A 26,758-nucleotide genomic window follows, 5' to 3' on the forward strand; every position below is an offset into this window, starting at 1 on the left:
TGTTTCCATATCCCAGAGACAAGAGAGTCCTTCAGGAACAAAATAATGATGATTCAAAAAGAAAAAACAACTAATCAATAAACAGTTTATAAAAATTCAGTTATAAGGCTTATGTAAGCAGAATTATGGGAAGCAGGATACTTTCTTCTTAAATTATTAATTAGTAGCCACCATGTTGTTTTTGTTTTGCTTATAGAGAAAGAGTAAACATACAAATAATATATTTGCTTTGTCTTTAAAAACAAAAAGCCCAAATGAATGATCTGAGGTTACTAAACGGTGCTCTGTTTGATTGGTTCCATTTCCATAGGAGAGTCCAGTATTTGGTGCCAGTGGACAGGAGGAGCTCGCTAAAAGACTTGCTGAACTTGAGATCAGCCGGGAGTTCCTGAGCGTGTTAGGAGATGATCAAGACTGGTTTGATGAAGACTTTGGTTTGAGCTCTTCTCACAAGATCCCCAAAAACAAGGCAGAAGAAACAATTGTACCTCTAATGGCAGAACCTAAAAGAGCTCCCCAAAAGCCATGTGAGACACTATTGGCAGTCCCCCATACCACAGAGGAAGTAGAAACTCTTGTACATAATGCAGTGGAAGAACTCTGGAAATGGAAAGAATTAGGTCACGATCTCCACAGCATCAGTGTTCCTGCAAAACTGCTTGGCTGTGCCAGTAAGGGTCTAGATATAGAAAGCACTAGTAAAAGAGTCTACAAACAGGTATGTAACCTGGAAGGATAATTTTAATTTTTAAACTAATCTCTGTTGTTTGAAATTTGGATTTGTAGCCATTTTATTTTTGTTTCATTTTTCTCTGTCAAGGCGGTTTTTGATTTAACAAAAGAGATTTTTGAGGAAATATTCGCAGAGGATCCCAACTTGAATCAACCCGTCTGGATGAAGCCATGTAGAATCAACTCCAGTTATTTCCGACGAGTGAAAAACCCAAATAACCTTGATGAAATCAAGGTAAACTGCAAACTAGAGAGTTTCTCCTTTTTTGACTTGCTGTTCATTTATGTAGATCTATAAATGCCGTAAAAGCAGGTACTCTTCTGTATGATTCTCCTTCTGTCCTCAAGGCCTTTTGCATAGTGGGTTTTTAGTACATGTTTGTTGATTCATGAAGTCCATGAGCAGTGGAGGGATGAGGTGAGAGGGAGTCCTGAATCCTCAAGTTTTTGCAAGTATAACTTTTTAACATTTCCTATGTGTACATAATTTATAATATTTAAGAAAAAATTAGGAAATACTCTGGGAGATAAATTATTGGACTTCCAGGTAAATTTTTGGCAATTTAGAGATCATGGTACAGTATTCTAGAAGTATACCGGAAAACATGTCTTCTATCAAATATGCCAGCCCTAGACAGGTGTTACCTTTTCATCTTTGATTTTGGAGGTCTCAAATTAGTTATGTGGTTTTGAAATATGTGGGATAGTAATATGATATATAAAAAATATTGTTTGTTATCTAAGAAGCCCCTGAAAAGATTAAGTGCCTTGAAGCTACAGTGACTCCCAGCAAGACTTCAAAATCACATTGGTGGAAATTTCTGCCCGTTCACATGTTTCTTTAATATAGCAAAGGTTGTATTCCCAGTGTAGTGCCTCTTGAACTGTAATGTGCATATGAATCACTGCGGATTTGGTTAAAATGGAGATTCTCACTCAGCAGGTCAGGAGTACCATTTCTAAAAGACTCCCAAGTGATGTGGACGCTGTTGACCCTAGAACCCACCCTGAGGAACAAGGCTCTGGAATTGTGTTTTCCAGACTTATTTGATCACAGAAAGCCTGCCCCCTGCATCCTGCCCCTATAGCATACCTCCAGCTACAGTTGATCCTTGAACATCTTTGGGGGTTAGAGCTGCCAACCCCCTACTCAGTTGAAAATCTTTAACTACTAACAGTCTACCGGAAACCTTACCGATAATATAAATAGTCAATTAACACATATTTTGTATGTTACACGTTTTGTATACTGTATTCTTATAATAAAGTAAGCTAGAGAAAAGAAATGTCACTAAGAAAATCTTAAGGAAAAGAAAATACGTTTATGATACTGTTATGTATTTCTTGAAAAAACTCTGTGTATAAGTGGGTCAACACAGTTCAAACCCATGTTGTTCAAGGGTCACCTGTGCTCATCTTACTGGTGTATTTTCTTACATCATCCAGGAGTGTATGTGGACTATTAAAATGTAGTAAAGAACATATACATTATTCTGGTATGTCATGTGGAGGCATTGCCTAAACAATTTAGTCTGTTTTTTTAATTGAGATATAATTAACATAATTATATTTGTTTTAGGTATACAACATAATGATTCTGTATTTGTCTATATTATTTTTAAAAAAGGTCACCACAAGTCTAGTTAGCATCCATCATTACATATGGTTACAAATTGTTTTGTGTGATGAAAAAATTTTAAGATCTCTCTTAGTGACTTTCAAATGTACAATACAGTATTATTTAACTACAGAAAGCTTTTGAAAATATTTTGTACTCACAGAACACCAACAGATATTTATGAGATGTCATGTATGCCTACATTGAAGTTAGGCAAACTGTGGCTCACAGTCCAAATCCAGCCTACCACCTGTTTTTATAAATGAAGGTGTATTGGACCACAGCCACACCCATTTGTTTAAATATTGTGTATGACTGCCATTCTGCTACAACAGCAGACTTCAGTAGTTGCGACAGAGACCAGATGGCCCACAAAGCCTTAAATATTTACAGGCTGACCCCCGCTTAAATTAAAGTCAGGAAGAAATAAAAAGCTTCCAAAGATTACTTTTGATTCATTAAAAAAAGAAAACTTCTAAAATGATTTTCAGCTTCGAAGAATAAAGTATCAGAACTGCCGGGGGAGCTTTTTCAAAACACAGGTGTATTCCATTGCTTTCAGCCCTCCAGTGTTGATACATCCTTGAAAGAGAGAGAGCTAGAAAACGTGTGTGGATTGGTGGAGTTTGGGGGCACATTGGTAGTTTGAGAATCTTTTCAAATGATTCTGATTCATAAATGTGTCTTTTCCCCCCATTGACATTTTTTTAATGGAACAACCATAAAAAGTTGTAAACGCCAATTGTTTTATTAATAACAAAGGACAAATAAGTTGAAATAAGACAAGATACATAATGGGACGCCTGGGTGGCTCAGTAGGTTGAATGTCCAACTCTTGATTTCCACTCAGGTCATGATCCCAGGGTCGTGGGATCAAGCTCTACGTGGAGCCTGCTTAAGATTCTCTCTTTCCCTCTGCCCCTCTTCCCCACTCATGCTCTCTCTCTCTCTCTCTCTCTCTCAAATAAAAAATTTTTTTAAAAGACAAGATGCATAATATATATCAACAATCATCAAAATGCATATATCAGTATAACACACAGTGATGCTGCCCAGCGATTTTAATATTGAAATAACATTTTGTAAGGTGTTTTTAAGGATGATAGTTTAAATACTGTTAGTAACATTACCATGCTTCTTATATTGAAGCACTGATTAATATTTTTACAATTCAATGTATTCAGTCATGGTGCTTCAAAATAAACTATCCCAGCCAAAGCCTGTACTTTGCTCCCATGGCACTGCTTCGAACCTTTATGTGGGATTAAGTGCAGAGATTTATTTAATGCTTTCTCTAATAGTTTTGCCCGCTTGAAGTTAGCTAATGGCAGTTCTTAGATAGAGGGGACTCTAAAGTGATTTTTCTTTGCAGATTCATCAGTGGGTTTTACTTTTGTATGTTGTGTAAAAAGAAAAATTCTTTGAGTAAGTAAAGTCAGAGCATTTGGAATGCTTTTGTCTTCAAATTGCTAAGTGGAACTGTTGAGTGGAAGAAATTTGTATGATCTTTTATTATAAATGCTATGTTCTTAGCATGCACCTGCATTATAAGCACTGACTCTCAGAAACTTGGCTGTTTGGTTCATTACTTCCTCTTATTTTCACAGAACTTCATAGCCACCGAAGTGCTCAAGTTGTTTAGTCTTAAAAAGGAGCCAAACCACAAAACAGATTGGCAGAAAATGATGAAATTTGGAAGAAAGAAAAGAGACCGAGTGGATCATATCCTGGTCAGTGTATATAACTGCAATATGTTTATTTTGACTGTCTCTTCTAAAATCAGAATGTAGTTACATTCTAAAAAGAAAAGGAATGTAACTGACCCTAAGTCTATGATAGTGAAGCCGTGAAGCCTTCATTTGCTGCATTTCTGCCCCTCAGTTTTGGAATTTGCTTTCTTTTGAACTTGACAGATGAATATTTAACTGAACAGTATTTTGTGGGTGTGGAAAACTTGAGAAATAAAAAGCTGAGTGGATGAGGTACGGCATTAAGAAGAGATCAGTGTAGACTCTGGGGCCAGACTGCCTGCCTTTAAATCCCTTTTCTGCCACATACCTGGTGTGTAATCTTGGACAAATTGTCTAATCCCCTTGTGTCTCGTCTCCCTATCTGTAATCTACCAAGACAGTTATTAAGAGAATTAAAAGTATGTTTACGTATGTATGTATGCAAGAGTTCCCTGGCTACATATAACTCAGTAAATACTAGCTGTTATGCTTTCCTCCTCGTTATTATTATCCAGAGCTTTTAGCTGGGTAGGATTTATTCCATTTGGCAATAGATTTAGCACTAGAAAAACATTTCTCAAACAAAAAAAAAAAAGAAAGAAAAAGGAAAGAAAAAAAAAAGTCATTCTTTTCTTTGTTCCCTAAAAGAATGTTAAGCAGTAGCAAACTTCGGGAAACTCATTACTTGATTCACGTTTATCTCTAAACATTTTGATTCTGAACTATTTTATCTTGTCTGTATTTATATTCATATAACGAAAAACAAATGTAAGGCTTAAATTAATGAGTTTTCCCCAAGTATGCGCCTTTCCATTGCTTCATTTACTCAGTAATGACTACACTAGATAAACATTTATTTAGAGTTTTATACTTTGCCATTCTTTTTCATGCCTTATTTGATTCTCACAGTAATTATATGAGGCAGGAAGGACTCACGTTATTCTGTGTTACAAATGAGAAAGTTTGGGGGCACCTGGCTGGCTTAGCAGAGTGTGTGACTCTTGATCTCAGAGTTCGAGTTCAAGCCCCACGTTGATTGTACAGATTACTTAAAAATAAAAAATCTTGGGGCACCTGGATGACTCAGTCAGTTGAGCTTCCGACTCCTGATTTCAGCTCAGGCCATGATCCCAGCGTCGTGAGATCGAGCCCCACGTGAGGCTCTGCCCTGAGGGTGGAGGGTGCTTAAGATTCTCTCTGTCTCCCTCTGCCCCTCTGCCGCGTTCGTGCTCTCTCCCTGTCTCTCTAAAAATGAGTGAAATTAAAAAAAAAAAAATCTTTACAGAAAGTTTAGACTCAGAGATATTAAGTGACTTGCCCAGCAAATAAGAGCCAAGATTTTAAGCAACTTTTTCATAGCTCTTTGCCTCTTAAGAACGTGAACTTGTTCTCATAGTTCTACAGCAGCTTAAAGTTTGAGTTCTTGTTAATTTCTAAGTCGTTACTTCCTCTACTTCTTTAGGAGTTAAAGAAGAGAGCATGTCAAGAAACATTCATGTACCCCTTCTATCAGTTAAATTGATCATATCCTCTATAAATCATCTCAGGGCACACACTGAGTCAAGAATTGTGCTAATTAACGACTAATGTTACAGTGGTAAGCAAGACAGACCTAGACCCTGCCTTCATGGATTTATCCTTGGCTGGAAAAACTAGCCATTAATATATAATTTACATAAGTAAATTAGAAATTTTATAAATTATAAATTAAGTGATAAAAATAGAGGAACAGAGAGCTTTATACAAGCATAACCCAGAGGAAACTGATCTGATGAAGATGGTCAGGGAAGACTTCCCTGAGGAAGTGACATCTGAGCTGAGACCTTAAAGACGAGTAAGCATTAACTGGGTTCTAAGATAGAAGAACAATTCACGGAAAGCAAACCACGTTTGCAAAGACCTGAAATGAGCATGGGTCTGAGCTGAAATGTTAGCACGGCTGGAGGTGGCATAAACTGGAGAGGTAGAGTCTGTATCCTGAAGTGCCTTGTAAGCCACGTCAGGGATTTTGGATTTTATTGTAAAAGCAAGGCGTTTAAGCAAGAGAGATTACAAGACCAGATCTGCAGTTTTAAAAGTCCTGGAAATGGGACACCTGGGTGGCTCAGTCAGTTAAACATCCGACTCTGATTTCAGCTCAGGTCACTGATGGCGCAGAGCTTGCTTGGGATTCTCTCTCTCCCTGTCTCTCTGCTCCTCCCCTGCTCACACTTTCTCTCTCTCGCTCTCAAAAAAAAAAAAAAAAAAAAAAAAAAAAAAAGAATTAAAAAAAATTAAATTAAAATGCTGGAAGAATCCTTCAAAAGAAATGTGTGGAGGAAAAAAGACCAGTGAGAAGGATATAGCCTGTAGGTCAAAGGTGACTGTTTAGGTTTATTGAAGCAAAACTTCTTAGGTAAGTTTATCTTGAGCACATGTCAAGTAAATGAGGAAACCAGCATAGTGTGGCAGTTCAAAATGAACAGAGAGTGAAGGCTTAATGCATGCGGCTTCCAGCTAGTTACAGACAGCTCTCACTTCACATGGTTATAAAAATGTCATCTTCACAGTGAAAGGATTAAATACGTTGGCAGGGGAGCAACAATTTGGAGGCATCTTCAGACTGGAAATGACAAGTAATACATCTCACAAGTGAACAATAAATGAATTGATTTGTAGCTCTTTATTAGACGTACCACAAAACAAGATCTTGTCCTTGGAAGGCATAGGCTTCCAGGTGCCAGATAGGATCACTTACACAGGAAAACATTGGTCTCTCCAGCAGTTTTCAGAAAATTCTTAAATAGCAAACAAAAATTCCTTTTGCTAGTATGAGATTATTATAGCTTGGGTGAGAGTAACGTCAATGTACAACAATTCAGGAGAGTTGGGAGTTGGGAAAATAGTAACAACATATATTTTGTGAATATTCCCTTTGTTGGTCATAAACTGTTTTTCACCTTCCTACAGAGAGACCTGGGCCTATGTAACTTGTTTCATGAGTTCACTCTTTTTTTTTTTTTTAATTTTTTTTTTTTCAACGTTTATTTATTTTTTGGGACAGAGAGAGACAGAGCATGAACGGGGGAGGGGCAGAGAGAGAGGGAGACACAGAATCGGAAACAGGCTCCAGGCTCTGAGCCATCAGCCCAGAGCCTGACGCGGGGCTCGAACTCACGGACCGCGAGATCGTGACCTGGCTGAAGTCGGACGCTTAACCGACTGCGCCACCCAGGTGCCCCCATGAGTTCACTCTTAATGTATAGCAAAATAATACTGTTAGTTCCTTGAGTTAATGATTAAAAATGCTAAATAAATTCCTCTCCCACTGTTAGATTTAGCCAACCTAGCATCTGGAGATTCTAATGCTCTTGCATAGAGAGATTGAGATTCAAAACAACAATTTTTTTATATCACATGAACCAAAATTTTTCCCATAGTACAAAAGAAAAACCATGTTTATTATAAAACAACCATGCTCATTTTAGGAAATTTAGAAAATATTGGTAAATCAAAAGAAAATCATGATAATTTCATCACCTAGATAGCTCTTAATATTGTGATGTATAGACTTAGAGTCTTTATACAGAGGATTTTTTTTAAACAGTTGAGATCATGGTCTCTTTTTTGTAAACTGATTGTTTTTAGTCAATAAAATGTGAACTTTTTTCTTGTCACTGAATGTTCCTCTATTTTATATCACATTTAATAACTTTATCCCATTTTATTGTTGTGGAAATATAGTAATCTGTTGTACGGATGTACCATCATTTATTTAACCAGTCAGTAATTTTTTTTGCTCTTTTAAACGGCAGTGTTGTAATAAACATCTTGTGATATGGTAGATCTTTGTACTTATTTCCAGTGGTTTCCTTAGGATAAACTCCTAGAAATAGAATCGCTGATTAAAAGCATATGCAGAATGTTAAGGCTTATGTATGTGTTGTCAAATTGTTCTCCAAAAGGGTCGTAGCAATTATACATCCTTACCAGCACAGTACAAGAGTGGAGGTTCCCACCTTTGCCAATACTAGCTACTACCAATGTGTAAGTCTTTACCAAAAGAACGAGCTCATTTTGCTCTATTTAATTTTATTATCAATGTGGTTAATATTTTTACCTGTTCATTGGTTATTCTAAATCTTTTGCATATTTAATCCTTACGTATTTCAGAATGACAAAAAAGAATGAAAATAATACAGAAACCATTGTTTCCACTTTTCTAACGTCCATACTTTAGTATTTCGTTAATCCCACAAACATCATGTCAGCTCTCAGCCTTTGTCTGCAGGTCTGTCTGTCTGCTCTGATCTCAGCCCCTGCTCCTGAATTCCAGCTTACTTACATATTGAATTCTAGGACGATCGTTCTTTCACTTCAGCAGCTTGAAGATACTATTTTCCTGTAATCTGACCTCTCTTATTGGTCTTGAGACATCTGCTGATAGTTCTTTTTGGGGAATCTGTCTTATCTTTTTGGTTTCTGTGGAATACCGTGTGTGTGTTTGTGAATTTGTGTGTTTGTTTCAGTTTCTCTGGATGTGTCTAGATGTGGATTTGGCTTGGTTTTGTTTTTTTTTCCTGCTTTGGACTCACTATGCTTATTAAATCTATGGATTCATATCTTTACTCAATTCTGGAAAATTCTCAGCTATTGTCTCAGAATATTGCCTCTCCCCAAGTCTCCAGTTCCCTGTGGCGCCTCTCTGGACATCCCTTTGGCCCTGTTCTCTCTTCCACGGTGCTTGATTCTTCCCCTAAATAGTTGCAGCTCTTGCCACTCTTTTAAATCCCTATTTGTTCTGGTAGTCAGGATTTTCCTCTTTTCTCAAGATTTCCCTATGCATTACAAATATTTTTTGTTGTATTTTATCCAATATATCTGTCTTTATATGAGAACTTTCTCGCACCACCTTACTCCTACCATTTTTACTCTGACGGGCTTGCCAGCTAGTTGTGGTGTTGGGGGTGGTGGTGGTTTAACGTACGCCAGGAGTTTTTCAAATTTTATTTCTAAGTCATATTTGGGTATTATCATTTAAAAGAGCAGAAGAAGTCAGTGATTAACATTTTGGTCAGCTCAATACTGTAGATAAAATGAAGCCAGCTTTTCTTATAAAATTGATGAGTTTTATTGTTTTTCTAGAGTTTTGACTGTTGGTAATTTTGCTTAGGATCTTTAGATTTTAGAGGTCCTGAAATATCCTGAGCCTCATTTAATATTCTTGGATGTACGATCCCCAGAATGCTCCCATGGATGTTAGTGCCACTAAAATGAGAAAATAGGGCATAGCAGTTAAGAGCCAGATCTGTGGAATCAGACTCCTTGAAGGTTCCAAACTTGTCTCCTACCACTTATTAACAACGTGACTTTGGGCAGGTTACCTCTCTGTCTCTCAGTCTCCCCCTCTGTAGAGTGACAGCCTCATAGAGTTGTAGTGATGACCAAATGAGGTGCTGCATGTCTTAAGTGGCATATAGAAAGCTCTCAAAAGTAGTAGATTTTATTAGTGTAAACGTTTTTATTGATTTACAATCATTTTCTTATTTGATCCCTACCCTCCCTGTCTATAAATAGCCAGAGTCTAAATTATGTCACTTAGAACTTGGGTCAGAAATTTGACTTGGTGCTATGAGATACATTATGAAAATTTTTGTTTTCTTGCATTGTGAAAGTAAAAATTTCATCTTTTTATTAAAAATACACATGCTGGGGCACTTGGGTGGCTCAGTCGGTTAAACGTCCGACTTTTGGTTTCAGCTCAGGTCATGATCTCACGGTTCGTGAGTTCGAGCCCCGCGTCAGGACAGTGTAGAGCCTGCTCCGAATTCTCTCTCTCCCCCTCTCTCTGCCCCTCCCATGCACACGCGCTCTGTCTCAAATAAGTAGACTTGAAAAAAAATAAGAATAAAAGCGTACATGCCTCTCAGCTATAGTAGTTTTAATCTGTTACCTATGCCTGATAGATGAAAGCACTTGGACTCAGAACAAGCAGATGCTGTCACCTCTGCCTAAAGATCCTAACACTACTAGCTAGATTTAATCCCAGAATGTTGTGACTCCATCTTCCTATAAGATCATATAATATGTCAGCCATATCGCCAAGTTTTTCAATATACTTTTTGACCAGTTCCAGTATTTTCTTTCATCACACTGCTTCATCACCACACAGTCCAGTGTGATGAAAGAAAAGATTAACACAGAATTAAATCATGTGAAAAGTTTAATTGGAGAAGGGACTCTGATGTATGTATACATAAATACCATGCTTTACAACGATAAGGAAGAACTAGAGAAAACTATTCACATATTTCCCTGTTACAGCATTAGATCCACTGAGCTCCCAGGAGCATCTGTGGCCAGTTCAAATTAACCCAATCAGTCAATCAATCAATCAGTCAGTCATTTCTTATGGACCTGCTATGTGCTAAGTAGTATTCTAGGCCCTGGGAATACATTAGTGAACAAACCAGACAAAATGCAAGGAGCTTTCATTCTAGTAAGGGAGACAGATACATAAGAAAAATAAATCTATGGAGGCAATAAGGGAATATTGGGGGTTGCAGTTCTAGATAGGATGGCTGGGAAAGATTTTACTGAGAAGATGATATTTGTTTAAAGGACTGAGGGAAATGAAGTGAGCCAAACATTCATCCAGGGGAAGAAAATTCTGGAAAAGATACATTGGGCCTTGATTATTAGGGAAAAATCACTGGGGAGTCGGAAAAAGTAGTAGGAGATGATGTCCCAGAAGTACCGGTGTGTGTGTGTGTGTGTGTGTGTGTGTGTGTGTGTGTGTGTGTGTACACGCACAGAGGGCCGAATCATACAGGGTCTAATGGGCCCTTGTAAAAACTAGGTTTTACGCTGAATAAGATCAGCAGACATTTAAGGTTTGAGCAGAAGAGTGATGTGATCTGACTTAATTTATTTAACAGGATCACTGTGACTGCTGTGTTGAGAATAGACTGAGGGAATGGTAGTAAAGGCAGGAGCAAGGAGACCAGCAAGATATTGTCATAATCCAGACAAGCAATAATAGTGGCTAGCACCAGTGTGGTGGTGTTGAGGTGGTAAGAAGTGGTCAGATTCTAGACAGATTTGCAAGGCAGAATGGAATTGCTGATAAATGGTGCCATATGGGAGAGGGAAAAGTATTAAGAATAACTCCATCGGGTTGGCCTGAACAACTCGAAGGATGGAACTTCCCTTTGCCGACTTGAGGAAGACTGAGAGGAGCAGGTTGGGAAGCAATATCAAGAGGTCTGTTCTGAACCTGTTAAATTGGAGGTGTCTGATAAACATCCAAATGGAGATACTGAAGAGGCAAGTGGACATACGAGTCTAGATCTCAGGCGCGAGTCCTAGGCCAGAGGTAGGACTTTGGGAGTGGTGGACACAGAGCTGGCAGTCAGAGCCCTGAGACCAACAGAGTGTAGACGCAAAGGGAGGAGGTCCAAGGACTTAATTCCTGACACACTCCAATGTTTCATGTATTCAGAAGATGAGGAGGAACCAACAAACGAAACTAAAAAGGAGTAGCCAGTGAAGTAGAAGCAAGCCAGGAGAGGGTGGGGTCCTGGAAGCCAGGTAAGAGTGTTTTAAGGAAGAGGCAAGAATCAACTGCATGGGATACAGCTAATTGGTCAAGTAAAATGAGAACTAAGGATTTACCACGGGATTTAGCAACGTGGTGGTCTTTACTGATCTTAACATTAATACAAAGACTTTGGGTGGCGTGCATGAGGTAAACGTTTGATTTGCAGTAGGTTTCAAGAGAGAACAAGAGATTAGTGAGAGCAAAAATGGACATGTCAAAGGAGTTTTTTTGTGAAGCGAAAGATGGAGGGGGACATGGTGACAAGAGAGCATTCTTGTAGCTTGAAAGAAATATGCTGACAGGAAAAAGGAGAAATTGTGATGGCGCAGAGGAGAGAGCACGGCCGGAACATGTCCCTGAGCCGGCGCGGTGGCATCCACACCGTGGACGGGTGCCCTCCCGCTGAACGTGAGCACTTGTGACAGGATGATCTGTTACAGTAAATATTCCAGAATGAACAGTAGCTTCTTCCAAAAGTTGCTTTCCAAAAGGAAATGTGTAATTTAGCTGTCATCGCTCAGACTAGGAAGGTCCCTAATCAGTCTAACTCTCCCTGTGTCACTAGGCATTATTTGAGGTGAGTAAAATACAAAGAAAGTTTTTTTTTTTTTTTTTTTTTTTTAGACAGAAGGGCCTCCATTAGCCAAAAATAAGAACAGAAATCTTTCTTTCAGCTCCAGGGTCTCATTCACTCTGTCTCTTTACCACTCCAGGAGGACATTAAGTTTTCTCTTAGGTTAGCTAAGAATATGATGAGCTATTTTTAGCAATGCATTCTCAAAGTGTATGTGATGTGGGATGAACGACAAGAAATTAGACCAACTCTTGCATATCCTTTACACATAGTAGCCTTGGAAATTGCCTCTACTGTAGGTACAATTGCACTAAGGACAAATCCTGTAGTGAAACCACCTAGCTTATGATTGAATCTCCTTTACAAGTTAAGGTCTGTTAAGGTACGAGATAACTCCTGAGGGTCTACCTATTGTTGATAAGTTCTTTCTCATATTAAGCCTAAAAGGGTTTTCTTTCATATAATTAATTATAATTTACTTCTCCAGCTTTGGGGTTTTACCTAACAATTTGAATTCTTCCTGCATGCCTTTGAGGCAGCTGTCGTGTTGCACCTGAGTCTTTCTCTCCCTTTTAAACGGTATTCTCTTCTCTTGTCTGATAGTGTTTTTAAGTCCCCTCAACATCTTTTCACTTTACCTCTTTTTTCAGTGTCCCTCTTTAAATACTGTGCACAGAACTGACCATATAATATTTCGTGTATTTAATTAGTACGGACATGCAACCCTTCGTTTTTTAGATATTACACTTGGACTAATGCAGTTTATAATTACATTTGTTTTATTTTTAGCTACATCATTCTCACAGGACTCACAAAAACTTAGGAAAACCCCAAGACCAAAGTTTCGACCTGTCCCTCTGTTGTTATTTTGGGGACCCAAATTTAGGACCTTATTCTTTTATTGCATCATCTTGTTAAATTTGGCTCTTCAGTCCAAGCTACCCATACATTTTTGAGTTCGTTTTTCCAACGTAGTTCTGTTCTCAACTTCTTGTTACCTCTGAAATTCATCCGGGTCATTGCTGCAAATGATGAACTGGACAGAGCCAAAGACAGCCTTTTAGTACTCAGTAAAAAATCCATGTGCAAGATGCTTAGCACATTCTATTCGCACCATCCTTGTCACTGAGAAATTAAAATTATTAGACTGACTTTTTAATGTAATTTAATGTTTTTTTTTTAAATTTTTTTAACGTTTATTTATTTTTGAGACAGAGAGAGACAGAGCATGAACGGGGGAAGGGCAGAGAGAGAGGGAGACACAGAATCGGAAGCAGGCTCCAGGCTCTGAGCCATCAGCCCAGAGCCCGACGCGGGGCTCGAACTCACGGACCGCGAGATTGTGACCTGAGCTGAAGTCGGACGCTTAACTGACTGAGCCACCCAGGCGCCCCTAATGTAATTTAATTTATATAATACATATTAATTTACCATACATGCATAACACATCTTCAGGAACAGAGGAAAATGTATAAGAAAATAGAATAGGCTCCAAAAGCCAGAAGAAAAAAACAAGGAGGCAGATCTGCAGGCTACGAGATCCCTCAGTTGCCATAGTTGAAGTTCTGAGTTGGGCTTTGTGCTTTTTGATGGCTAAAGCAAAATGGAAAACATGATATTAGTCCTCACCAGCCAAAAGGGAGATGGTTCCTTCTCTTAAGGAGGAGCAAAGCTTTTGCTAAATCTGTTGAGGGCACTGTGGCGGCTCATCGTCTGTGCACTGAGATAACAGATGAAGTCCCAAGCATATATTCTACTCTAAGGCCACAATTGGTTGCATTAGGACAGTGCTTCCTAAATTTTGTTACTGGGGAGGAGAAAAGATTTAACCTTAAAGGTTGAGAAAACTTATAAAAAGGAAAGCTGTGCAACTTTGTTTGGACAAAATTCATGAGCAATATGAAATCTTATGTGGGGACACACCTCTTAGCTTTCCCAGAACATGGTTCTCCCTCAACACCAGTTCGAGAAGTGTCGCATTAGGCTGTTGCGTACAGCATCCTTCATGAGAGGAACACCAGTTCCTTGGGAGGTTAATTGTGTTTCTTACGCATCCATACAAAATGATTCTTTGATCAAATAAATATGGGAAACCCTGGATTAAATGTTTCTTGGGGTGCCTGGGTGGCTCAGTCGGTTAAGCGTCCGACTTTGGCTCAGGTCATGATCTCGTGGTTTGTGAGTTCGAGCCCCGCATCGGGCTCTGTGCTGACAGCTCAGAGGCTGGAGCCTGCTTCAAATTCTGTGTCTCCCTCTCTCTCTGCCCTTCCCATGCTCATACTCTGTCTCTCTCTCTCTCTCAATAATAAATGTTAAAAAAATTTTTAATAAGTTTCTTTACTGGTGGACTTCTTTTCAATAGGCTAATTTACATTGTGAAACTCCCAGAGGGAGCTTTCTAAAACTTATTTGACCTTGGAGCCCTTTCTGGTGGCATATGTGTTCACGGATCATAAATTAGGGAACAGAGGAAATGGATGTTTTGTAAACCCTTCAAAAAACTCTCCTCAAAGAGAAAGAATGTGGCAGCCACCGTGTCATAGATCTGTCAGCCCTGGCCAAGGGCACCTGTCAGGCAAGGCTGTTCTTTCTTCTTGTGCTCTCAAACTCCAGGGCAGTGGAGTCTTCTCATTTCCTCTTAACAGGAGGAACCAGAGTACCAAGTGCCCACCTTCACTTCCTCTGTGTCTTTCGAGATGAAACTCTGATCAGGGCAAGTCAGGTATTTGTGGTTGTATGGCTTTTTCACCAAGTTAGATTTCTGGTTAGACACTCCGGTCACTGAATTTCTCACTAGATTGGGGTTTACAATTCCACTTTCTCCGCCTGACCTCCAACCCACATACAGTATCATTACATACTGTTAAGTCTCATATGTTTGTTTTTAAGAGTAGTCTTTAAAAATTGTAAACAAGCAAAAAAATCTTGGACAGTTAGTTCTAACTTGATTGGTTTTAGTTTACCTTGGGAATCCCCAAACCTTAAAACACAACTAATACTGTAATAACATTGTATGATGACAGATGGTAAGTACACTTACCATGGTGAGTATGGCATACTGTATGGAATTGTTCAATCACTGTGTCAAACTAATTAACATTGGGTGTCAACTATACTTCAGTTAAAAAAAAAAGAGCAAGTATTACATGACTGATTTTTAAAATAAACTTAAGCAATAATACATTTTAAAAATACTGTAATGAAGGGGCGCCTGGGTGGCTCAGTTGGTTCAGCATCTGACTTTGGCTCAGATCATGATCTCACAGTTTGTGAGTTTGAGCCCCGCATTAGGCTCTGTACTGACAGCTCAAAGCTCTGTCTCTCAAAAAATAAATAAACATAAAAAATAAAATAAAAATACTGCAATGAATATTAAACTTCATTTATTTATAATATTCTAAAATCGCATTCAGTATTTTCTTTGGATATATACATTTTATAATTGTAAATCCATACATCTAAGAGTTTACATTCTTCTCTCCCCCTTAAATCCTTATACACATTTGCTTATGTTGTCATAGACAACACACTTGTAATCCTTAATATCTATAATACCTTAATATCTAATATAAATCCTTAATATCTAAAATATCTTAGTAAAATACTGGAATATCGTCAAATTCTACTCTGACAGTTTTTAAGCCACTTTTATTTGGCAGTTGAGTTTTTTTCAAATCTCTTGCAACTTGAAAAGGGATCTTGATACCATCATATAAACTACCTTTTGTCTGACTTATTTCCTTGGTCTGTGTTCTCACGGACGGGCATGTAATACACAGTGATATATAATAATGCCTACTATCAGGCATTGCATTAATATGATTAGTTTTGTAGCTTTTGTGCGACAGTAATTTTCTTGCCTTGTTGTTCCCTAAATTCCAGGTGCAGGAGCTGCACGAAGAGGAGGCGCAGTGGGTGAACTATGACGAGGATGAGCTGTGTGTGAAGATGCAGCTCGCCGAGGGGATCTTCGAGACCTTGATCAGAGATACTATCGATGTTCTGAATCAGATCAGTGAAAAACAGGGGAGAATGCTACTTGTGTGACATCTTGCAAATAAATCGAACACTGAGTGTAATATGAGTCCTGGGCCTTTCTGCCTCCTGATACACACCCCATCTCCATCATAGCAAGAGTGCTCCTGGACTTGGTACCTTTCCTTAAAGACTACTGGTTTGGAGTTCATGGGACCATGCGGTATATCTGGTATGACAGCCTTTGCCTTTAGAGACCGTCCACTGGATCCACTGGTTATTTTCGGTGGGCAGGGCCGCACTCCTGATGTTGACACGTGGTATAATCCTACACCTCTTGTTAGCGCCCCTACCAGGTCCCAGATGTGGGCTGAAAACACCAGACTCACCTCTTAGCTTAGACGAGGCTGTCTCTTCGTTGAATCTGAAGTCAGGCGGGGTGAGGTGTATAGCTAACGTGCGTCCTACCATTTTGGAGACGTAATCCTGGTCTATACCATGAAAGTCATAAATGGACACGATAGTCTCTCAACAGTATTAAACCCTTAACCACTTCTAAATAGGCAAGTTTAATCATGTGTGCCTATTTCACACTTTGGAATTCCTTTCGCTTCTTTTTGAAGACCGTTTTCTTCCATTCTTGCAGTTGAGCAGCACCGAGTGGACCTGTCGAGTTAACAAGTCAGTGGTAGCCTTGCTTTCTGAGCACCATCTACAGAATTTTAAACCTTTGCATTATTTTTAGTTTTCTCTGTGTGGGCATGAAAACGAGGAATGCCCCCACTGAAGACCGGGCTCAAAGGACGGATGCGGGGCCGGCTCCTCTACCCCTTCTTCTGTCCCTGCACTTTGCTTACTCCTTCTAAACCTCTGCCAGCTGCCCCCAGAATCCCAGATCCTCAGGACCATCTCAGGCATCCAGGCATGGCAAAAGTGGAAATGATTCATTTTGGCCTTCAAACGTTCAACTCCCCCCCCCCCCCCCATCTCTCCCCCAAGAAGTCAGAGACGCTGTTACTTGAATGATTTAGGAAATGAGTGTGTGCACCAAAGACAAAAAGATATTGTCTGTTGTTCGTGTGCTTGTGTTGCGCTATGGAACATTTTTTTTTTTATTTATTTTCAGATAAATTATTAAGTTGGAAACGTGTGTCCCTATTCAGAAGTGAAAGATTCTTCTTGTAATAGTTAAGCTTCCGTCTTGAAGCTTCTGTGGTTCATAGTCTTTGCACAGGAAACCTACGGTTTAAACAGACCCGTACACATATCGAAGAAGGCAGTTTGATTCGGTGAAAAGAAGATGAGCTTTTCCGAGATCACCTGCAGTAGCAGGAATGGAATAAGGTGATTTAAAGACACTGCACAATTCAGTTCTGCCTCTCCTGCAGCATTGCTTCTCACAACTCTTACCTGTACCTGAAAAGAAATACATAGACTCCAGCTGCTACGTTAGAGCACACATGATGCTCTCCGGGACCTCAATACACTGCCTTCTCGACTGGTTTCTCTTAATCGGTCCCATCCTTCTTCAAGTAATCTAGAAGAATGTGGATAATCTTAGGCGTGAATGTAAATGCCTTAATATTGGAAGGTCCTGACTAGAAGCATGATATAAGACATCCACTGGATTCCTATTTACAAATATCCTGGAATGTTAGAGCTTCACAATATGTTAGAAAAACCCCAAAGATGGTATAATCTTTAAGTGTGCACGTTCGTTCATTTCTGCATCTTCCCTGTCAACTTGCCTTTGCGTCTCAAGTGTTTCACTATGCACACTTCCATTCCTCCTTGGTTTCATCTTGTCATCATGAGACACTTACTGAAATGATCATTGGAATATTTGCATTTTGCACAATGACTGGTCTGATAGCTCTTGACAAATAAGGAAAGCACTGAAATGTGGTGACTGGGTCTCGGGAAATGCGCAGTTTGATGCATCGCCAGCATTTCTTCTGGGCTTTTGATGTTGAGCTCTAGTCTTGTAGCCATAACGAGCAGATTGACTAAGAGAAGCTAGGGTTTCTTGGGGTTATTAACCAGTAGTGTGGAGATATTGTTCTCACGCGGCCAAGGAAAAGCAAAGGCCTTTGTTTTTAGTCTGTGTTACTTGGAAGACAGAAAAACATCTTGTCTACACCCTTTGGCTGTTTGTAGGATTACATTGTCCTTATGATACTGAAACTTTACAGCTGCTATAAATTTTTTATAAGTGAATATAAAAATAATATAATAGGAATATAGGTTGTTTTTCTACATTCTCATTATTTGGATCTAAATCAATTTTTAATAAGAAAGTTAATCTTTACTCTTTATGACTTATGATTCCAGAAAAGGAAAAGAGTAGATCAGAGTGCGGAGCCCGTAGAGTTCCGTGGTGAGGGCGCTGCTGGGGCTGCGCGGTCCTCAGAAATCCGGGCTCCACCGGGGAGGCAGCAGTCGGTCCGTCTTGCCCCTGCTTAGAAATGGTTGTCCATAGTTTGGTAGCAGAAAACAGAGGAATCTATAATTAGCAGATTTCTTATTATTTTAACTATTGGATATAATGGAAAAGGTGTTTCTTGTTAGCATTAGGATTGATGACTGTGGATATGCAGCCACTCGTTCCATATTGGGATCTTTTTAATCAAGCTCTGCCTCTTCAAGAATCTAAATAGTCCCTCTTTCTAATCTTTGTTCCTTCTCCCCACGCTCCCATCCTCTTTCACTCTTTCTTTGTAATTCCTCTAAGAAAAAGATCTTTGCATCAGCAGTAATATCTTTTAGAATAGCACTATCAGAATTTAGTAGTAAACCAACATAGAGGCTTCAGATTTATTTCTGAGTCCAAAATAATTTGTGCTATCCAGGGTACTTGACTCTGGGTTAAATAAGTACAGGGTATAGATTCCCTCTTCAGGTCTAAACAGGAATTTTTATTCTAGGGAAAAGTGGGAAGAGCTCAAAAGTAGTTAATAAGGAAGGCAATTTGTTTTTCTTTTACCCGAAAGAAAAGAAAATTCCTTCTGTGACTACAGGTCTCTGAGAAATTATCTTTCAGAAGAGATTTCATTGCTCATAAGAGTGTTGTGGCCTATTGATAAAAACAATTTTGTTCACTTTCTTGTCTTGAAAAAAAGTGGCCTTAGCTTTTTGCAATACTTGAATAAAGTGTGTACTCGCACAGCGTTAGAGACTCATAACTTTTCTGCAAGAAGTTCAAACTTACATCTTCTTTTACTACCTTAAGAATACTAGTGAATAAAAACATTAATTCAAAGAGCAAATGATAGAAACTACAATGATGTTTAATGCAAATTGTAGGAACTTACATGTTTACAAATCATCTTAAACTGGTTGTGCAGCAATTCAATAAAATATCTTTGTATTATAAAAATGTGAAGAAAACAATGTAAACTGATGTAAAGGAGGTACTGTCATTTTAATTAACCTGTATGTTTAATAGCTTTTCCTTCCGGACTTTGCAAAGCCTTCTCGGGAAACACGTTGCAAAGCGTTCTCTGGGAGGCCTGGCCTCCATGTGTGTACTGTACTGTGCAGACATGAAAAAACAAACCCGTTTACTGTGTATGTGTAAATAGCCTGGTCACCAGGCCATTTTCAGCCAATAGTCACATCCGGTGCAGCTCGCACACGACACTTGGGGTGTGGTTTGTAAGTATGACCTGTAAAATAACTGGGATGGATTCCCATGTATACCTGTGTAAATAGATTTGTTAACTGAAATGTACTTTAAGAAAAGAGAAAATCTGTAAATAAACTGATTTATAAATTAATACCGTGTCAGGTGTTTGCGTCCTCACCTTTGGAACCAAGTGTAGAAAGCCAGTCCCCGTGAAGTTCACTGATTTCTGGTTGCCGGCGGGACAGCCGACTAGGCCGAGCTGTGTGGAGGACCTGTTTGCCGTGCTCACAGACGCACACGTCTGAGCAGCCTGGGCTCTGACGTTCGTCACTCGTTTGTCCAGTCGTTGGGCACAGCTTCGTGTCCTGAGCACTGGGCAGAGGGCTGGAGAGGTAGCGGAGGCAACGGACGTGGTCCCTGATCTCATGGAGCTTAAAGTCTACTGAAGGCGTCATCAAAAAAGAACTTCCAAAACAATGTCTAACAGATTGCAGGAGGTGCTGAAATGAAGCACTCACGGGGGTTTGAGAATCTATTGACAAAAGGACCAGCAAGGGTGGGGATGGGCCAGAGAAGAGCTCTCTGACAAATGATAACTTTGAGCTCTATATTGATGGGTTTCTTCCCTGTAATTCATGGGAAAACTCTTCTCTCCCAGGTGACTTGAGTTCTGATCATCCTCGCAAAATAACACATGGAAAAGTCACACGCAATTAAGTGGGCCATAAAAAAGCAACCATCCAATGACTAGGTGTGGAGGCTCTAATTTATTTCTAGAAATACAAGCTTGGAGAAGAATGGAGCTAGCGATCTAGAAGAATAAAAGAATTTCAAAGGTTGCAACGTATGGCCCTCAGGATCATGAATCCTCTCTAGTCCAACAGACTGGAAGTAACCACCATCATCACGCCTGAATTCCTCTAGTAGCTTCCTGATGGCCAACCCTGCTATACCTTTAATCCCTACACAACCCTGAACCTTAATGGAATTCTCGGAAGAGGACTAACCCCAAATTGTGGCAGGTTCTAAAATATTTCTTGTGATTCCCAGAACAGCCGTGTGAGTGAACGCCCATGATGTGCCAGATACTGTGTTTGGTGCTCAGGGCACAATAGGAATGACAGGTTGAATCTTGGGGGGGGGGGGGGGACCCAAATATCCATATCCTTGAATCAAAATACGTGAAAGTGGTAGGTAGATAGATGGCAGAGCTAAGAATGGTGACACCCAAAGTGATGTGATCTACAGGGGCGAGTGCTGGAGAACCAGCCAGTGCCCTACGAAAAAGCTCAGGAATGGGAGATAGTGACTGCCACAGGCAAAGGTGGGAAGCAGGGGGATTGTCCCTCCCTTCACTGGGAGTCCAGGCTGTGTGGCCAAGGTTAGAAGGCAGGTAAGTGGCACCCAGGGAAGAGACCAATGCTGTGGTACGAGGTTGCTGAGAACAGACAACAGCTCTCAGGCTCACGAAGTACAGCGTTTCCATACGGAGAGGAAAGACTGCACAAGACCCAGCCTCTTGCAGTGCCTGGGTCTCCCGTGGCCAGCAGGTCCACTCCGAAGCCAAAGGGGGAGACGGGACTGCACACACACCGTGTTGTGCTGCTGAGGAAGGACCAGAGCCCTCCCTGTGGGGTCTGAAATACAGAAAGCTGGGGGTGTGCCTGCGGGCCACTGACACACACCCTTCAGCAGAACAAAGGCGCACATGTTGAGTCTGAACGAGGGAAGTGCCTTCCCACACAAGGCGATAAGCTCAGCACAGGCTGTGAGGACTCTATCTCTTGGTTAAGGAAGTGTGCCAGGGCCAAGGCCCATTTTTATGAGACTGTGCAGGAGGCAAGAAGCTGTGGATGACTGCCTTTCCCGACAATCCACCCCACCTCCCCTGCTCAGCCACTGAACTAGCAGATAAAGCACACCAGATCCGGTAGGACGACTGTTTGCCACAAATGGGTAGGCGGAGCTGGGTCCGGGAGCCCCTGAACAATGCATATGCCTACAGTTCACAGAGCCTTCCTGTCATTTTGAGACATTTACCAGAGTCACTGGAAGAACCAGACCCAGGACGATGATCAGGCCTCTCTGGAGGATGGTCCTCGGCCAGAAACCTCCAGTGCCTGGCCTAAGCCAACTGAAGAGGTCAAAAGACGAGTCTGATAACCATCCGACCGGAGCACGGGGCTTCCCCCTCCCCTGCATTGTTGATGTGTCCCAGCAAGAGATGGTGGCAATGACACAACAGCTACCCTATTCTGCCAGCAGATAACTGGAGGCTAGTCAGGTGTCCGTCTCTAGTGATTCTTGTTGGTCTAGAGGAAAGTCCAAGTTGTTGTGTACCAGTCAGGACATTAAAATGGGAATGTGGGACAAAAGGAACTTTATTCTGGGATGACAAATTCAGCACTGTTTGAGTTCGCCTCCTCTCCCCACGGCTGTGCTGTCGTGTGTTGTCGTGCCAGGCACAGCGGAGGCTCCTGTCGGAGTGAAGAGAAGACAGGTGAAAGTTCCCACCTCACTTCCACACCAAAAACCTCCTGGGGCCAGAGGCGCTCTTGTCCCCTATTTCCTCGGGATCCACTGCCCATGGCTTGACCCAAATCTTTTGGCCCAATCATCCAACCTGGAGAGGGAAGTCACAGTCTGAATGAACTTGACGTATCTCATAATAATATCACCCACTTGAGTTGGAGGTCCCAGCACAGCCAGGGGAACCCTACGGCTCCGATGCTCTTTCGCCCCTTCCCCCATCTCCCTGGGGTCCCTCAAGAGTGAGGCACCTGCAGGTAGTGTTGCTTCCACGTTTGGCCTGGGGGTCCTACTGTGCTGCCGCTGTGATCCCGAGGACAAGTCACACCTAGGAAGTATGTCACAAGGGAGAAAAGAGAACGAATGGTTGGGTACACCAAGGTTGGGATTCTGTTGGTGCAGCCTAATCGGTCTGGCCTTCCACCCACTCCAAGTATGGCCCGCCATGGGTGGAGCCTCCTGTTAAATGTTCAACGACTTTTCTCAAGCGGAGGTACCTCTGGTAAGTTGGCTTTTTCTCTTTTTTTATGGTCTTTGTATAGTTATTGCCTAAGCCACCCACTACAGTGTTTCCTCCCCACCCCCAATCTGTCTGGGGGTGATAGGGAGCATGAAAGCTCCACCTTATGTCACAGGAACATGTCCATCACTTTGTTTTTTGGGCTGTGAATGTGGTCTCTTGATCAGATGGGAATTTTGTTGAATATCTGAACATACGGCAATGGTGTTTTTTTAAGCAACAATAGTGATCTCTGTGTCTCTATGGCCCACTGTGTCCACACGGTGACCATTGCTGGCATCCACATCTGGGGACGAGTGGCCCGAAGTGGTCGATTTGCCACATTTGTGTCGGGCTGAAGGCCACCTGATGTGATGTGTTCATTATATTGCGTGGTCTGCATTAAAAGGCAGGACTCACACAATAGTGACAACTGTGTTACCTTTGGCTTTCGGTTTTGGGGGGTGAGCCATTGAGATTCGGTCCATTTTTGTGTCGAGGTGGACTTTGATGTTCCATTCTGTAGTGGACCCAACAGGTGCCCACGGTGGTTTGCTGAGTGCATGTTAGGTCAGCTTGTGAGTTCCATTTGGGTTTGTTTTTTAATGGTTCTTTGTCATAGACATTAATATGAGTGGTAAATCGACTTTTTTTTTTTTTTTTTCCGGTCCACAAGCTGTTGTCACCATCCCTGTCCCTACACCGGGGGAGCTAGACAGTTTGTAATAGCCTGTGGGTCGATAAATAAGTAGCAGAGAGTTGCTCGTGGAAGGGCTTCAGCATCCTTATCGGATACACTTGGGCCCACTGGGCAGAGTATTCTTGTCCAGCCTCAGTTAAAAGGTGGTCATCCTTGGAGAAGATGGCATGGCGACCCAAGTGACTCTGCCAGCTTTGAGCTTGGCAGCTGGACATCTCTGAGCTGTGGCCCCACTTCATAAAGGGAGGGGCAGGAGCAGCCGCTACAGCTGTTTAGCCTCCTATGGCCAAGCAGCTACTGGGGCCTAAGTGGGCTTGACCTTGGCTGTACTATTTTTATTTAAAGATAGAGCTTTGCTGAGCCTGTCCTATTTTATTAGTGGCATCAGCAGGTACCCACATGAGGATGGGCAGCTGAGGTCTTATGGTCACACAAGCTGTCAGGCTCTAGCAGTCAGGCACTCTCCTTTCAGTAAGGCCCAAAGGCAGAACGGAAGTTGCCATTTGAGTGGAGTATGTCTGGCACCTCCCTCAAGTAATTTATGCGTTCAGAACCCAAGGGACCAATGCACCTTGATAGCGGTCTCTTGTTATCACAGGCCCTAATCCACATGGCTAGGAGTCAATGAAACCTGTAGTTTCATAAGCCTGGTGGGCTCCATTGGCCCAGTGGCAGGGCCTCGCATGTTGCACGGCCTGTGGGACCCGCTGTTGTCAGAGGTCCCATCCAAAGGAGCCGCCACGTGGGTAACCTTGACAAAAAAGGACCAAAAGAATACCCAGATGTGATGTATGTGTTTTAGTCGCCACGTGGGCCTGCCAGTTGTTGAGTCTCCTTTTTGTTGGTAGGAACTGTCTAGGACAGGAACTTTTGTTTAATCTCGTCCAGAATATTTTGTTGACTCCTGGCCCATGTGGCTCCCCGGAACTGCCGCTGTTGAGCGGGTCCTGGACCTTGCCGGGGTGGACGGCCCAACCTGCATGTGTCGTGGTATCCGTGACCTTAGGCGGGGCCTGGCCAACTTGTTTCCCAGGCCAGCAGTGAGGCTGTCCTCAGTAAAGTGGATGCCAAGCCCTCCTGGGAATCACTGGGCTTGCTACAGACCTAGCCCTACCCACTCTGGCATATAGCGAGGGGGCAAAGTGAAAATACACTATAGGCCGTTGCATGTAATGCAAATCGGTCTTGGCCCTTATCCCACAAGGGACTGAGAAGACGACACTGGCCAGATCAGTAACTGCACACCGGTCTCCCACGTGCACTGTCACCACCCAGGTGACTCGGTGTCTGGTTCTGAGAACCAAAGGGGGTCCACTGTTGGCCTCCAGACTCCTGAGGCCTTTTTTATGGGCCACACTGAGTTGTTAGATTGCACCAGAGCGGTGCCGGCACCAAGACTTGAATTAATAATGGTTTCTGGTTTTCACGCGGCATGTGGTACTGTGTTTACTGACTATTCCGCTGGGGTTCGGCTGACTCGGGCGGCGGGAGCGGCTGTCCTGCTGTCATGGCAGGAGCTCTGTGTTGTGAGGGGACATCCACCCTCAGGTGGCGGTGATGTTGTACGTCGAAAGTGGCCCAAACGTCAATGCCTGTCACAGCCAGGACTCGTGGGTTTCAATGCTCCTTTACCAAACAGACGTACTAACCTGGCTGCATGTGACTCCCTGGCTTTTGTCCACACCTGTGCTTCACTTTCTGTATTTTATTTTCAGAGAAGGACCTCACTTGAGCAGTTTTGTTTCAGCAACGCCATCGGTTTTTGTGTTGAGAGAAAACAGGTCTTACCTGAGGCCCACAAGTGACACAGGCCTGGCACAGCTCCCTGAACGGGGGCCCCAGACATCCCGGGGATGTGGTCTGTGCCCCTGAAAGGCCGGGCAGTGGGCAGGTGGCACGGGAGCCAGGAGCCCCGGCATGGTTCTCCTGCCCCTCCTAGGGCTCCTTTCTTTTACTTCTACTCCAATCCGTCAACTCGGCCACGTTCACGGGGAGACTGTTAGACAACGTTTGCCTGCTGGCAGGCCAGCGTGTTCCTCACCCTCCTCAAGAGCTTCAGCATCCCCAGGGGAGCCAGCGTCACTCTGGGATGGGGTCCTGGGGGACACATTCAGGACGTATCTTCAGCAACCCTGCTCAGGGCACCAAATCTGTCTCACCGTCTGCCCGCTGGCCAGGCTGTGCAGCCAAAGTTAAAAGGCAGATAAGTGGCATCCAGGGAAAAGATCGACACAGGATATGAGGTCACTGAGAACAGGCAACATGCACCCCAGGCTCCAGTGGTGCCTCATTTCCTGGTCCGGAGAGGAAAGAAAGTGCGCAAGATCCAGCCCCTTGCCATGCATGGGTCTCCCGTGGCAAGTGCATCCACCCTGCAGAGGAGGGGGAGACGGGACTGCACCCCGTGTTGTGCTGCAGAGGAAGGACCAGGGCCCTCCCCATGGGTCTGAAATACAGAAAGTTGGGGGTGTGCCCAGGAGCCACCGAGGCACGCCCTTCAGGAGAACGAAGACACACACGCTGAATCTGAAGTGGGGAAATGCCTTCCCACACAAGGTGACAGGCCCGGCATAGGCCGCGAGGACTCCATCTCCTGGTGAAGGAGGTGTGCCAGGCCAAGGCCCATTCGTATGTGACCGCGTAGGAAGCAAGAAGATGTGCCTGACTGCCTTTCCCGACAGGGATGAAAGAGCGAACTTGATTGAATTCTGAAAGGAACGGCTAGAGCCCCTGGGTACCCGTGCCTCTCTGGTGGATGTGGGTCACTGCCAGTCCCCTCACTAATGCCCTCAGGAGACCATTTATTCTCTGGAGAAACCCAACCAGAGAATTCCTGAATGTGAGGACTCCCGGCACAACCAAGCACAAAGATGAGGCAACAAACCGAAAACGAAAGTGAAGTTAAAGTCTGTGGATTGAAATGGAAGGATCTAGTCAGGCTTATCCAGGACTCCCTTCTCCAGAAAGAAGACTGGAGGACCCTCCTCTGGAAAAATGGATGGCTTTGGAGGAAAGACCTAGAGGTCCTGACATGTGGGGAGATTGCTCTAGAGGAAAAGTGGGTTTGCTACCTGATCTCTGCCCAGGAAACTGACCAGTCAAAAGTCTCACACATGCCCACTGAGCTATGCATCACATTAAAAAAAATTTTTTTAATGTTTTTATTTATTTTTGAGACAGAGAGAGACAGAGCACGA

At 42.3% G+C, this 26,758-nt stretch overlaps 1 protein-coding gene across 4 annotated transcripts in view; it reads left to right on the plus strand.

The window, feature by feature from the left end:
* CEP350 (centrosomal protein 350) overlaps positions 1-19,984 on the plus strand; it is a 153,726-nt gene extending 133,742 nt beyond the window's left edge. For 3 of the 4 annotated variants that reach the window (XM_027074431.2, XM_027074434.2, XM_027074432.2), the window contains 4 exons: positions 311-718; positions 821-967; positions 3,958-4,080; positions 16,116-19,984. In XM_027074431.2, the coding sequence (XP_026930232.2) occupies positions 311-718; positions 821-967; positions 3,958-4,080; positions 16,116-16,280 (843 nt within the window). In that variant the 3' untranslated portion in view covers positions 16,281-19,984. Of the gene's footprint in view, positions 1-310; positions 719-820; positions 968-3,957; positions 4,081-11,560; positions 11,650-16,115 lie in introns of all 4 variants that reach the window. The other variant, XM_027074433.2, reaches the window with a different exon arrangement.
* The last annotated feature ends 6,774 nt before the right edge of the window (positions 19,985-26,758 follow it).

Source organism: Acinonyx jubatus, chromosome E4 (assembly GCF_027475565.1).
Source record: "Acinonyx jubatus isolate Ajub_Pintada_27869175 chromosome E4, VMU_Ajub_asm_v1.0, whole genome shotgun sequence".
NCBI lineage: Eukaryota > Metazoa > Chordata > Mammalia > Carnivora > Felidae > Acinonyx > Acinonyx jubatus.